General features: G+C 36.0%; 2 protein-coding genes across 2 annotated transcripts; both read right to left on the bottom strand.

The window, feature by feature from the left end:
• Positions 1-463: 463 nt before the first annotated feature.
• gls2b (glutaminase 2b (liver, mitochondrial)) lies at positions 464-8,559 on the bottom strand. The gene is made up of 18 exons (XM_014996315.2): positions 8,285-8,559; positions 7,710-7,809; positions 7,438-7,559; positions 6,337-6,466; positions 6,041-6,120; positions 5,510-5,673; positions 5,270-5,328; positions 4,661-4,693; positions 4,480-4,538; positions 4,276-4,342; positions 4,102-4,152; positions 3,806-3,982; positions 3,597-3,728; positions 2,835-2,927; positions 2,693-2,754; positions 1,791-1,867; positions 1,436-1,499; positions 464-1,343 (listed from the first exon to the last, which is right to left on the bottom strand). The coding sequence occupies exons 1-18, from the start codon at positions 8,455-8,457 to the stop codon at positions 1,190-1,192; spliced, it is 1,797 nt and encodes a 598-aa protein (XP_014851801.2). The 5' UTR covers positions 8,458-8,559; the 3' UTR covers positions 464-1,189.
• A 220-nt stretch (positions 8,560-8,779) lies between these two features.
• Positions 8,780-12,336, bottom strand: rdh5 (retinol dehydrogenase 5 (11-cis/9-cis)). Its single transcript, XM_014996316.2, has 5 exons — positions 11,867-12,336; positions 11,404-11,726; positions 11,068-11,326; positions 10,114-10,277; positions 8,780-9,899 (listed from the first exon to the last, which is right to left on the bottom strand). The coding sequence occupies exons 1-5, from the start codon at positions 11,944-11,946 to the stop codon at positions 9,679-9,681; spliced, it is 1,047 nt and encodes a 348-aa protein (XP_014851802.1). The 5' UTR covers positions 11,947-12,336; the 3' UTR covers positions 8,780-9,678.
• Between the last annotated feature and the right edge of the window lie 703 nt (positions 12,337-13,039).

Raw genomic sequence — 13,039 nt, 5'->3', positions numbered from 1 at the left:
TGACACACTTCCAGACCCCAATTATTTTTACAACATAAGTATACTTTAAATTTCTGCTTGTCAGCCTTAGGTTTTTTCCCCAAACAGTTATTCTGGCTTCTCTAAAATCCTCTCACATTTTACCGATTAGTCATTAAATTTACCACTTATTTTAATCCGCAAAATACCTGTAATCTCAACAGTGCTTAGCTTTTTATGCAGAACCATAAAAATGATAGAAAATAAACAAATACATTAATAAGTCCAGTTTTTTGGATGTTGTGTTGTCTGCTCAGCAGGCTGCCTATGCACTTTCTTTTAACTTTTAGGACCTGTTATTTACAAGAGGTCCCTCTTAATGCAAATGAAGTCCTGATGAAAATCTTTTGAAGTTTAATTTCATGGTGCCACAGCGCCACCTGGTTACTGAAAACTGAACCACTAGTGGTGTACAGACAAACTGCTAAGGAACTGTTATCAATCATAACACTTCAAAAACATCTCTTTATTAATGAGATTTACAGCAGATCATTACTAAGCACATTTCCCATTCTTTTGTCATGTATTCAAACTTTCAACATTAAACAAAATACAAATATTGCAATTCTGTTTTGTAAACATGCAGAATTTATGCAAATACCTGTGGTTTTGATTTGAGTTTGTATGCATTCATGCTTGTATGTGTGCATGTAGTTACAAATGCCAGAAATATTTCTGAATAAGCCTGTGAACATCAAAGGCTAATGAAAATCCCCTATAAAGGACTAATTATTCTCTGGTACTTATATTCATATTCCAACGGGCCTTGTAAGTAAAATATAATTGAAAAATACAGAGATTAAAGTCAGCAAAAGCACTTTATTAACACATTTTCAAATCATACAGAAAGTTTTAGCTTTAAATAAATATCTATTTAAGCTAAATAGCTATCTAAATGGAGTCGTGAAAAACATTGCAGGCAGGCTGATGCTGAATTACAGCAGTATTAATCTGACATTGCCTTTAAATATTTAACTTGACACGTTTTGACAAAGTATAAATATAATAGCTTACACCCTTGATATATTTGCTACAGTATGCATAGTTCAATTACATTCATTTAGTCAGGATTTTTTGGTTTGGCGCTTAGTTCAAGTTTAACAATGAGCTTCCACAAGTTTACATAGATTTCACAAATGTACTGACACGCTACCATTCTGCTTTAAAGCTATCACACCATGCCCTCTATTGTATCCAGTTTTCGGGGTTCCGCCTCACCATGTTGCATTTCCTGCTGTTTCCAGTCTTGCTGGTATTCTCTTAGCATCTTCACAACTTCTTCGTGTCCAAACTGCATGGCATCATCAATTGGAAGGTTCCCCCACCTGTAGTGAAATTTAACAAATTATCTAGGAGAATGTTGCCAATTCAGACGTAGAAGGAAGAAGTCATTATTCAAACGATGTTCATATCTGACCTGTCTTGAACAAATGGATCAACTTTGCAGGTATCAATGAGGAACTTTACAACATCTATGTGACCTGAGAACAAAAAGGCAGAAATAATTACACTTTCAGATTATGGCCAACCAAGTCATTTTTAAAAAGTTCAGAATGGGCTTTATTTATTTGAGAATTTTTTATTATTATTTTAAATTTTATTTCATAAAATCAATTGCAAGAAGGTATTTTAAACAGAAATGTCAGACTTCTGAAAAAAATTTCTATGGAATGAATACTTGGTTGGGCACTGGCAAAGACAGACAGGTTGATGGATACCAGACAGCTGAACATTTCTTTTCCCAAAATAACTAATGAGATGGGGGAGCTCACCCTCTGCTGCAGCAATGTGTAGCGCTGTTCTGGAGTCGTAGTCTTTCAGATCCATGTCCACAGATGAAAGGGCAAATCTGAAATATAAGTCATTTTGATTGTTCACTAGTTGTTTTTGATTGCCACTACATATTAAGAATAATCTAAGGGTATATAAACATGAGAATAAATGTTTGATCTACAACCTTATTGGGTTATTATGAATATCAGAAGGAAAATTGTTCTGGATCACTCCAGTACAAAAAGTGTATTCGCTGTTTTCTGAAAGATTTCAAAGATCACAGTTTGGTTTGTGTTCATAAAGTTATGAAGGCAAAAATATTTTGTCCTTTTTAAAGAATATTAGCATCTACTGCAGGGGGAGAGGTTATTTTTTTACGACGTTATTTTATTGACCTGTAATGATTACCATGCACATCAAAGCACTAAATTGTTCACATTATATTAAGTATGTTACCGATTGTTTATGCATTTAATTACGCCTATGATTAAGTTAATCAAGAGGTCTTCAAAATAAGTTCAACAATAAGCAAACCCTTGAAAAAAATATATATCTAAGTGTAATTTATTGACCAAAATTGTACAATAGTTATATAACTCTGAACTCATTGCCAACTTTATCGTGTACTGTTGTAAAAGACTAATTACATACTTAGACATTCATTTTGTGCACATACCATTGTTATAAAAACTAATTTATCTCCAGTATTGTATTGCTTGTCATAATAAGGACTAAAATAAATATGAAACTACAACTGGTGGAAATCTATGCCAAGCAACAGTTCATGCTTATAACTTTAAACAGAGTTCCTCCTTGATTCAATTTGTTATTCATATTGTTGTGTTATTATTCAGACCAGATGTAAAGAAACAGGACAAATAAAAGCCAAAGCTTTGGGTACCTTCTCAGTGCTGACACATCCCCACTGAAGGCAGCAAACATTAAGTTGAAAACAGACTTGTTCTGAAAATACATTAAAGTTGCATGAACATAAAGTGGTTTATCTAAACATAGAACTTACACACAGATCAAAAGCAGCCTACCCTGTCATCTCCATCCTGCCGGCGGGGGTCTTGCTTCTTTACAAAGTGCCTCAGGTTGTCGTAGTTGTGGAAATTGAACTGTGAAACCAGCTCCTACAGATGCAGAACAGAACAGGAATTTTTTTATAGTCTTCAGATCTAAGAGTTTGAGATTCCTCTATATTATTAATTTTAGCCTTTGTGACAATTTTTTATGATAAACAATACAGAAAGTCTTGAGTCATGGTCCCCTACATAATCTCAGAGGTACAAGATTCTTCCCTTCGACCATTTATGTCTTATCAATTCAACCTTCAGCCAAATTGTGTTTTCAACGTGATAGCATATCTTAAAATTGCTAAAAGTAAACCTTGGGTAATATTCTGTCACAAGAAAATGGTTTACTCTGCAATCAGTCTAAGCCCAGACAGAAATGAGGAAGATCATAGTTGGACCTCCATGTTCTTGAAAATGACATAAGGCTTTTGCACAAGAAGGTCTGTGTGGTCTTAGCACATGTAAACTCAGCAACATAAAAAGTTAATCTTCTTGGCACAAACTAACCTAAACCTTAATCTGCCAAACAACAACGTTCTAACCCATCCAATCTAGAACAACATGGTACCAATTACATTGTTCAGCGCATACACAAGCATGGTTGACCCTGCTTGTGTATGTAATACACTGGTTGAAGCAGTGTATTTCTGCAGATAACAGCAAGACCACAGGGAGGAAGCAGAGGAGTTCATATGTCTCATATTAAACAAACACTGTTCTACTTGCCTGACAGAAGTGTATTCCCCGAACACTGTTCCCAACTCTGTCCAAAGGTGGGGACCAACACATCACTCCCATTACGTTAGGGATCACCAGCAGTATTGCACCAGAAACTCCGGATTTTGCCGGCAAGCCCACCTGAAAGAGGAGATCATGAATGGTTCAGCTGAACAGCAATACATACTTTTAGCTATTCTGTGTCAAGCCATACTCACATGAAAAGCCATCTGGCCAGAGAAGTCGTACATGCCACAGGAGTGCATGAGGCTCAACGTGTTTCTCACCGCCTCTGCACTCAAGACTCGCTCGCCTGTGATTGGACAGATCCCTCCATTAGCCAGAGTAGCAGCCATGACACTTCCTGATTCACAGGACACCTCAATGGAACAAAGCTGGAGGGAAAAGAGTCACTCAAGTCACAAATGATTCAACCTAAATAATTTCTATCTCAGTTCAACTCAATCTTACAGAGGAAGACGTAACACCTTTTGGTGAAGGCAAAGAGTCTTACCTGAAAGTAAAAATCGAGGGCATCAATCATATCAGCTCCTGGAGGAAAACACTGGTGAATAGAACATAAAAATCAGAGCTTGACATTGTAATTCTACATAGCTTGTACAAATTGAAAGAAAAACATCACCAAAACAAATGCAGAAGAAAATACACTTAATGTATTTTAGCAGACCTTCTTCTCTTTCATGTAGTAACCAATGGCAAAATTTCTGTCACCAGTTTCCTTTTCTGACTGAAACCTGAGAAAGACAAGCTGCCGAGGTCAATAATGGGTTATCAATAATGCATTTAAGAACTGAAAGCATAATGTGTCTAACAGAATATCTATTGGAGCATCCATACAACAAATCAAAACGTTTAGGTATGATGAACTCACGTGGCATTGCTAAATCCAACATATTCTTGGCCGGCCATCTTCTTCACAAACTCCATAACCTGGGAAACAAAAAAATAATACTTTCTTCACATTATACATGACTATGAAAAACTAAATATTTGTGCCATAATTTTAAAATGATGGTTTCATAAAAAAGGGAAATTCAAAGCACATGACTTACATAGTCAAATTTTTCTGCCTTATTTGAGAAGGGCTGGAAATGAAGAAAAACTTTGATTATAACAGTCAGTTTATTTATGACTGCTACACATTATACATCATGAGCAGCTTCATGAATATATTACTAGTTGCATAATGTTCTACCCTGCTATCAGTTGGTGCAAATAAAGGACATAAGGGCAGCAATAACTCAACATTGGGTAATAGTTCAAACAGATATGGAGTTAGGAAAACGGCTCCATTTTAGATTTTCTGTTTTAAACATGTAAAATTAATCTTTAAGACATCAACGAGAATCATCCATATTCATATAGTATATTTAGAAACCCCATCAACACTGCAGCTGACTCAACAAGCTGCAGGGAATAAGAATTGCTTTTTGCTATTATTCAAATGTGTCCAGAGCAAATGTCATATTTTCCAGATATTTATTTTAGATATTAATTTGAAAAACCAGCAACAATAATGTAAATAACCATTGCTATTTTTGTATCTCTAAAGCAGCAATAATGCCTACTTCCCATGCTTCTGTAATTGATTTTTACTAGAAACACTTTTGTTTGTTGTTTGCACATGATCTAAATGTGACTAATAAAGTCAACCTATTCACCTTGATAAGAGAGCTGATCAAAATGGCTCCAGCATTCACCATGGGGTTGTGAGGCTTATCTAGAAGAAAGTAAAATGAGGTAAACACAAAGTTAAATAAGAGTTCTGAACGACAACTGGAAAAATATAAATGAATTAATGCTTAAATTTAAAGCACATACACGTACAGCATTATCATACACTGACAGAGTGATGAAGGTTTTAGTAGAGAAACAAGGTGGTGATGACTTGTTATGCATACCTTCCTCATCAAGAGAAAGAACGTTGAACTTGAGTCCGCTGGGCTCCATGCCAACATAGTTGTGAACCTGTTCTGTTCCAGACTCATGGACAGCGATGGCATACTGCAAGGGCTTCACACATGACTGCAGACAGAAGGGCTGCTTTGTGTCACCAACAGAATGCCTGAAGAAAGAAGATGGAAAACACTCTCAAATATAGTTAATATAAATACAAATATTTAATTTGCTGGTTGCATTTTTGAAGCTTTCTCTGGAGTCTTTGATTGCATTAAACCCATGACTACTTGTGTGCTGATGGTGCTTTGCTATGCAATGTCCGGGTCATCATCTTTACAGATATATCCATTCCCTTTGATAATATGTTTGCTCAACACCTCAATTCTGGGCATATAAATGTTCAACATGAATCTGTTCTCCTGAATAGGTTTGCTAATGTACTGGTTACCCCATGAGTCCTTACTCTAAATGATATTTAGTAATACGTCTAGTCTAAGTACTAAATGGTCAGCAAAAGTAAATGTAAATCCTACCTCTGCCCGTCGACTGTACATAAAGAAACACCCCATAATTCTGGACTGAACTTGGCCAGCTGTGGGATGTAGTCAGCAACCTGAAGCCACAGTTTAAAACAGAAAAGCAGAGCTTGGTAATGAAAGATGTAGCAGCTTTTAATCTAAAAATCTCCGATAACAAATTTTAGGAAAGTGGAGATAAACATGATAAGTTTTGAATTTGAGGTTTCAAACATCCACACTAAAGTCGTCATCAACTAAAACATCATCATTGGAGTTTTGATGAAATACAAAGTCAAGCAAAATAAAACTACCTTGCCATCACTTTGTTCTTGTACTGTCTTGTAGATTTCATTGATTTTCTCTGCAAACACATCAAACTCAGGGATGATGAATTTTTTCCGGAAGGCCTGGATCAGCAGAACGATGTTGCCCCCGACACATCTGAAAATGAAACATTAACACAGACAATAATGGCTGAAATTCAAATTAACTTCAATATTATATTTTCTAAATATGACAAGGCATAACATACCATAAAACAAGCATTGAACATTATGACAATCTCTTGTTTGGTTAATTTAATATTTTTTTCAGGACAAACTAAAACAAACAATTTCAGCCTGGAGCAGGGTGGCAAATAATTTTGCAAATGGGCAAATAAATGCACCTCAGTGAGGTAGGACAAAGAATGAGAGAGGCAAGTAACATACTAGATAACATGGCATAAATTTATTTATGGTACATTTCTTATTAAATTTTGGTGTAGTTAAAAATACAACAGGAGAAGTTAGCAGAGAGGTAATTATGCAGCATTACACATACCATAAACCTCATATTAAAATGGAATATTGGATTATTGTTAGAAGGTCAGACTAATAATAGCTTGGTCTCATGGTTTCAGAAGCCTGGTGATGAATGGAAACAAAACACCATGAGGCTCTTAGTGCTGTGATAAAGATACAATTGTGAAGAGCTGCAGAAGATCCTGCATCTATTTTGATGCTTTAAAAGATCATATGAATTTAAATTGAGGCCCAGCAAAAAACTGGGTGTGGACCTTGTGTTTAAAAGTTGGCCTGAGGTCCCAACTCTCATCAGAGCAAATGGAGACATGAAGTCTGGCAAGACTAATGCTTTAAAAATACAACAGTACTTGAATTGTGCTGATGAAGCCTGCTGACAGATTTCAAAGATAATGTTAAGAAAACTTCTCAATATAATTACAACTGGACCACTGCAGCTTAAGCAGTTTGACTGTCTGATCACTGACTTTTCCTGTCCTTCTGAATTAGATTATATTTTGCATGCTGCATTGGTGCACTCCATTTAGCACGACCTGGGAATGCGTTTCTCTAATTCTGCTCTCAGGTTTGAGATGAAAATTTTGTAGAATACTAAATGCTAATACTCACCTGTGGAAAAGGTCTCTATCCATCATCACTTCACCAACAGAGTCCGTCACAGCCCGTCGAAGCTTCTCCATGCACTCTCTGAGCCGAGGGTCTGAGGGCTGAAGGCCAGTTTTTTTCAGGGCCTGCAAACATAAAATCGGATTCAACCTCATCATCTCTCCAGATGCAATGCAAAACCCCTTAAAATAGCATTTGTGTAATAAATTTTACCTGTTTCTACAAGGCATATCGAATCAATGAATGCTTAATGTGCAAAAAAAAGCTATATTTACAGCATTAAAGTATGAAATGGGCACTTGGTCTCTTCCTTCGGTGATGGTGTAGAAAAGCATGTTTTCCACTCCAGAACTGGGAGATGTGGAATACATGTTCCTGAAATGAAAAGTAAAGACTATAAGATAACAATATTCACATTGTCATATTTTCATAACTCAGAATAGAATAACCTTCACTGTCCTACATAATCATATTATCAAAATTAAATTAGAAATGATTCTTAACTGTTTTATGGTTTGCAATAAAAAAGGTGCAAAATATATAATTTATATATAATATTTACAGTAGTCATGTTTTTTTTTTCTTTTTTTTTTTTTGGACTAAAATGAATAACATAAGATATTGAGCCACGTTTATCATAATATTCCCAAATTGAAATAATTCATATTTTTACCTTCAACTGAGACATACTATATTATTTTAAGATTCTTCTACATTCAGCAATTGATCAATTTTATTTGCTATAATAAATGAACCATAGCCTTCGATTCTCTGTCAGGTTATTTAAAAAACCTTATCAACTGATAAAAAGTGAATATATAACCAGCAAGCACCAAACAGGGGTACTTACATTTTGTTATGGAAATGATCCGGGTGGGTGTAAGTTCGTCGCTGAAATGTAGTTGTTGAATTTCTGATGAAACAACATGCTGGATGTATGGAGAGAAAATTCCTCATCGTATTTGCATTTTTGGAAATAACTTGTAGAAGTTCTGACAGTCCCAGCGCTTTGAGGCAGTGCATGGTTAAACGACAGCAACAAACGTGGAGTTGATAAGAGCAAACGGGTTGGCTGAGAATGACCCGTCTGTAAAGCTCCGGTTGACGTGTCAAAGTCAGCCTGTCCTGCGGGGGTCACTGATTTCCCGACTTCAGGAGAGCAAACGCTGTGTTGCTTTCAGGTTGTGTCGGAATTTTTGCAAGTCTGGCATTTGATAGTTAATTTTTCAGGATGTAGGTTACAAACAAATCGTCTGGCATTTGTCACACAGCTAGTTATATTTGTTTGAGCTTGTAGCTGAACAGAAATATAAACCTGTAAATAAAAATGATCGAACAAGTCGAGTAGTTGTCAAATTTATTGTGACAGTGTATCACATTACTTTGTATTGGTTTGTCGTAGTGAGATATTACACACAAGGCATTAGGCAACTTTTGATTTAGAAACATTAAAATTTTTATGTCTTTCTTCATGATGTTTCAAAAAAAAGGGTAAAACATCATGAGTAATCTTGAATGGGATTTCTCAATAAAAAAATAATTCCTAATTGAATTTGGCTTTGTTGTTCTTTCATTAATGGGTGTCTGTGAACAAAGTATTTAGTGTAGTATTAATGTAGCATTTAGAGATTTAATGCAATTTTCATTTAGCTGTTTTGTTTGCCAAATACACCTGTTGATGTGGGTTCATCAAATTTAATCTTAAAATTAAGAAATTGGTTTGTTTCATGATTCTGTACAAGTTGAGACCAGGACCTCTTTAAATTTTAACAAGGTTTAGCAGCCATCACAACAATGCAGATTATTGTAACACAGTATGCAGACAGTGTTTATTACTGATGTGATGTGTTACTGATTCAAAGCTGAGCTTGTTCTTAAGATTTCTCTGGAGTTAATATAATTTTATTCAGGCTGTGATTGCTGAAAGTGCCGGTACCCATACTTGCAAAAAAAACAAATTTAAAAGAAATAACCCTAGACAAAAAACAAACCAAAGAAAGCAATAAGTACTATTTTCTCTTTAAAGCATTAGGGTTAGACCAGTCTTAATTGACAAATTGCACAAATATACAAACTTATATGGATATACTACTGTACAGTACAATATACACAAAATACATACAAGCACAATCTGATTATTAAATGAACAGTGTTCATTATGGACAGCAGGCTCTATTGCATCAGGCACACTTACATAACAAAGCTAAAAATTCTGAAGGCATTCTTTCTTTAAGTATTGATGAGTTACACACTCTTGGAAGGACGAGGCAGCACCAACTTTAGTCCAATATCAACCACAAAGGAAGGCATGTAAGAGAGAGGGATCCAGAGAAGCTTAGCATCCCAGCCGGCGCTGTACCGAGTGCGTGGGTGAGCCGCAGTCAGAGCGTGCTCCATGCAGCTGGTCACCTTGGTGAGATCTGAGTCACACACAGCATTCATGATCAAACGCTGGATCTTGATGTCTGAAAGCAAAAAACAAAACAAAAAAACACTCAAATTAAAACTTCTTCAGGGAGCAACTGATGGAGAACTTTTTTCTTTTTCCATTACTAGTGTTGCCCCAAACACTGTGCCGCAAAAACAGCCAATGAACAGACACATGCAGTTTTAACACACATTGCTAAAGACACCTTAAAGCATAAAGCTTCCTTCCTCTGTAAGTGTGCTTGTACTTACAGTTGTCCAGGTACTTCTCTCCATAGCTTGCTTTTACTTCGGGGCTGAGCTGATTCCAGAGACGGTGCAGCTCCCTCTCAATGGGATCCAGGTTAGTAACTGCTGTCTTGAAAAATCCTGGCTCAATGATGCACACTTTGATTCCAAAGTAGCTTATATCTCTCCTGAAAATGGAAGACATGCAGACTAGTAAATAATGCAGTTTCACATGCTTCAAGTTCATTTAATGGTTTGTAAATTACCCTTCCCTCTTTTTAACACTGAACTTTTAGTTTTGTGCTTTGATTATGATTAGTCAATGGGAAATGACAGATCCTTTAAACTCTTTTCTAACACTGTTATGTTTTTTTATAGCATAAAATGCATTCATTACTGTAATCAATCTGTACATTACTCATTCTGGATTGTACATTCCAGAGAGCTACTAGTAAAGCCAGAAACATAGGAGGATTATGTAAGGCTTGTCGTTTCAAAATCTTCTTCGCTCAGGTTACATCAAAAAATTAGTTATATAAATACTACTGGAAAATTAACATCTTCTATCATCTAATAATTGTTAGACTTTATAATCATCTATGCTCCCACTCAGTAAGTCTTTACTTCCCTGCTGTTATTTGCGCATACCAGCTTACATTTGCACAGTATTGTTTTTATTTGCTGCTGTTTTACATGCACATATATGGACATCTTGTACATTTTTATTTCTCTGCTCAGTCGCACATTTCCTCTGACTGTGCTATTTTTAATAACTGCACAGTATTATAATTTATTATATGTTGCATCTATGTTGTCTCTTATTCTTATTTTTCTGTTGTACTTTTTTTTCTTTACCTCACTTTGAATATCAATACTTCCCTTTGCTTTTGACTTGCTGCAGTACACTTGAACTTCTCCAATGTGCTACAATAGAGGATGTTGTTTTTTGTTTTTTTTCTATTCTATTAATGGTTTTACCTCAGGCAGTCAGAGAAACTCTCCACTGCAAATTTGGAGATGCAGTACCCGCCACCATTTGCAGCCACCCTGCCGAGGACAGATGCCACATTTACAATACGTCCACGGGCCTTTTTAATGAGGGGCAGGAAGGTCATAGTCATGGCAATGACTCCATTCATGTTCACTTTCAGTGTGCTGTGGAAATCCTCCACTCGCATCCACTCCGAAGGACCCATGGGTAAGGAACGTCCAGCATTGTTCACAATACCCCAAAGTCCTACGAAGAAAACAAAATTGAAAAGTTACAGTTTCAAAACTGATTTCTCATATATTTATTGTGTGATTTAATCTCACCTCTATCTCCAACCTCCTTCTTGGTCCACTCCATAGCTGCCTGGATGCTGCTCTGACTGGTCACATCCAGCAGGACCGTCTTAAGGTGAGGCCCCGTCACTCTTTTCAGATCATCAGCTCCCTTCTCTGTGAGACAGCCAGCCAGAACTCGAAAACCTCTGCGGTCGAGCTTCTTGCACAGAAGGTTCCCAAAGCCCGTGTCACAACCAGTCACGAAGACGTACTTGTCAGAAAGGTTCTCTATCTCCAGGCTGTCTCTGTACAGCCACACCAGAATCCACAACAAAGCAAAGGAAGCTGCAATGTAGTACGAGGCATTTTCTCTAAATAAAAAAAAGACATAACATCATGAAATTATGTCTTAATCTGTAATTTGCTCTAAACTAAACTAATTTGAACTAAAACTAGAACTAGAACTAAATCTAAACCATAAAAAATGGTGTCTTGCATTGTCATTTCTTACCCTAAAAGTTCGTATATATACTGTGTATCCATGTTGCCTTCAGGAGTTTGTTTTTGGACTCGAAACTGCTCAAAAAACATTCTGCAAAAATGTTTTAAAAGTAATTAAAGCATAAATACAATGATAACCATTTGAAATCCAATTTAACAGTATCCATTGGATTGTAGCGGAACATTCTTGATAGCCTCTAAACACAAGCAGTCTGTATACTAAGACCTGATTTTAATGCAGGACCGTTTTGGTTGGTGTGGGCACATGAGGAATCTTTGTTTAATACTCTTACAGAAGAAAGAAAGGAATCTGTAATGGAGCGAAACACAAGCAGGGGATTATTTTATTTTTAGGTATAATTTCAATCTCCGTGATAGAGCGGCTTGGTTTATGGCAAAAAGCCAATTAATTTGCAGGCTTATCAGTTTGTAATACAACAACAAAAGAACTTGTGTAGCTGTCAAAAAATGCCACAGCAATTAAACACTGAATAAATACAATGACCACAAATTCAGAGTAAGGAAATGTAACAATTTGTTATAACTGCTTGTAAAATACTGTGGTTTCATGCATAATTATAATTAATACAATTCATGCCCTGGAAGTGGACAGAAAAGTTGACCAGGACGTGTCCTAACAAAGAAACAAGATAGATTATTCCCCAAAATCACAGAAGTGTTTTATTTACTTTTTAAAATTCAGCTTGAGGGAATTATGTTATTGTCAACATTTCCAAGAATTTAAATCAAATTTAAGCTGTTTTTATGGGCATGTTGTTTCAAACAACTCTATCCTCTTACCTTTTTTTTCAGTATTTACTAGACAGTATTTAGAGGTTATTCAAGGTAGGTTAAAAAAAAGAAACACCTCTCTCTGGGCATCTAAAGTTCTATTCTATTCTATTCTATTCTATTTAAAGACTGTTTTCGATGTCATGCATTAAATGTACTTTGTGAGCTTTAGGCCACTTCAGTTAACAACACGCACATGAAATAATAAGCACTTAATAATTCACTGCATTAATTCAGATTTGAGAGAATCAAAATAATTAAAAACTCTAAACCTACCTTATTCTCTTATTGGTCAATGATGGATCTTCACAGTCAGCCCCTTTCCCTTTTCCCTCGTGTATATTCTTCTGATTCAGCTCAGAGGGGGTGGTCAAAGAGAAGCTTTATCCTT

This window comes from Poecilia mexicana, unplaced genomic scaffold (genome assembly GCF_051168715.1).
Source record: "Poecilia mexicana isolate PSO_F unplaced genomic scaffold, ASM5116871v1 scaffold_5, whole genome shotgun sequence".
Taxonomy (NCBI): domain Eukaryota; kingdom Metazoa; phylum Chordata; class Actinopteri; order Cyprinodontiformes; family Poeciliidae; genus Poecilia; species Poecilia mexicana.
This window is presented reverse-complemented; position numbering and strand designations above follow the sequence as displayed.

What these genes read in the sequence shown, in the direction of transcription:
- rdh5 (XM_014996316.2), bottom strand. Translation starts at nt 11,946, where the DNA reads ATGTTTTTTGAGCAGTTTCGAGTCCAAAAACAAACTCCTGAAGGCAAC. An exon ending in TATATATACGAACTTTTAGG is followed by an intron (nt 11,727 to 11,866) that starts GTAAGAAATGAC and finishes TTTTTTATTTAG; the next exon opens with AGAAAATGCCTCGTACTACA. An exon ending in GAAGGAGGTTGGAGATAGAG is followed by an intron (nt 11,327 to 11,403) that starts GTGAGATTAAAT and finishes TTTTCTTCGTAG; the next exon opens with GACTTTGGGGTATTGTGAAC.
- gls2b (XM_014996315.2), bottom strand. Translation starts at nt 8,457, where the DNA reads ATGCACTGCCTCAAAGCGCTGGGACTGTCAGAACTTCTACAAGTTATT. An exon ending in AAGAACAAAGTGATGGCAAG is followed by an intron (nt 6,121 to 6,336) that starts GTAGTTTTATTT and finishes CTGTGGCTTCAG; the next exon opens with GTTGCTGACTACATCCCACA. An exon ending in CTGGCCAGATGGCTTTTCAT is followed by an intron (nt 3,729 to 3,805) that starts GTGAGTATGGCT and finishes CTCCTCTTTCAG; the next exon opens with GTGGGCTTGCCGGCAAAATC.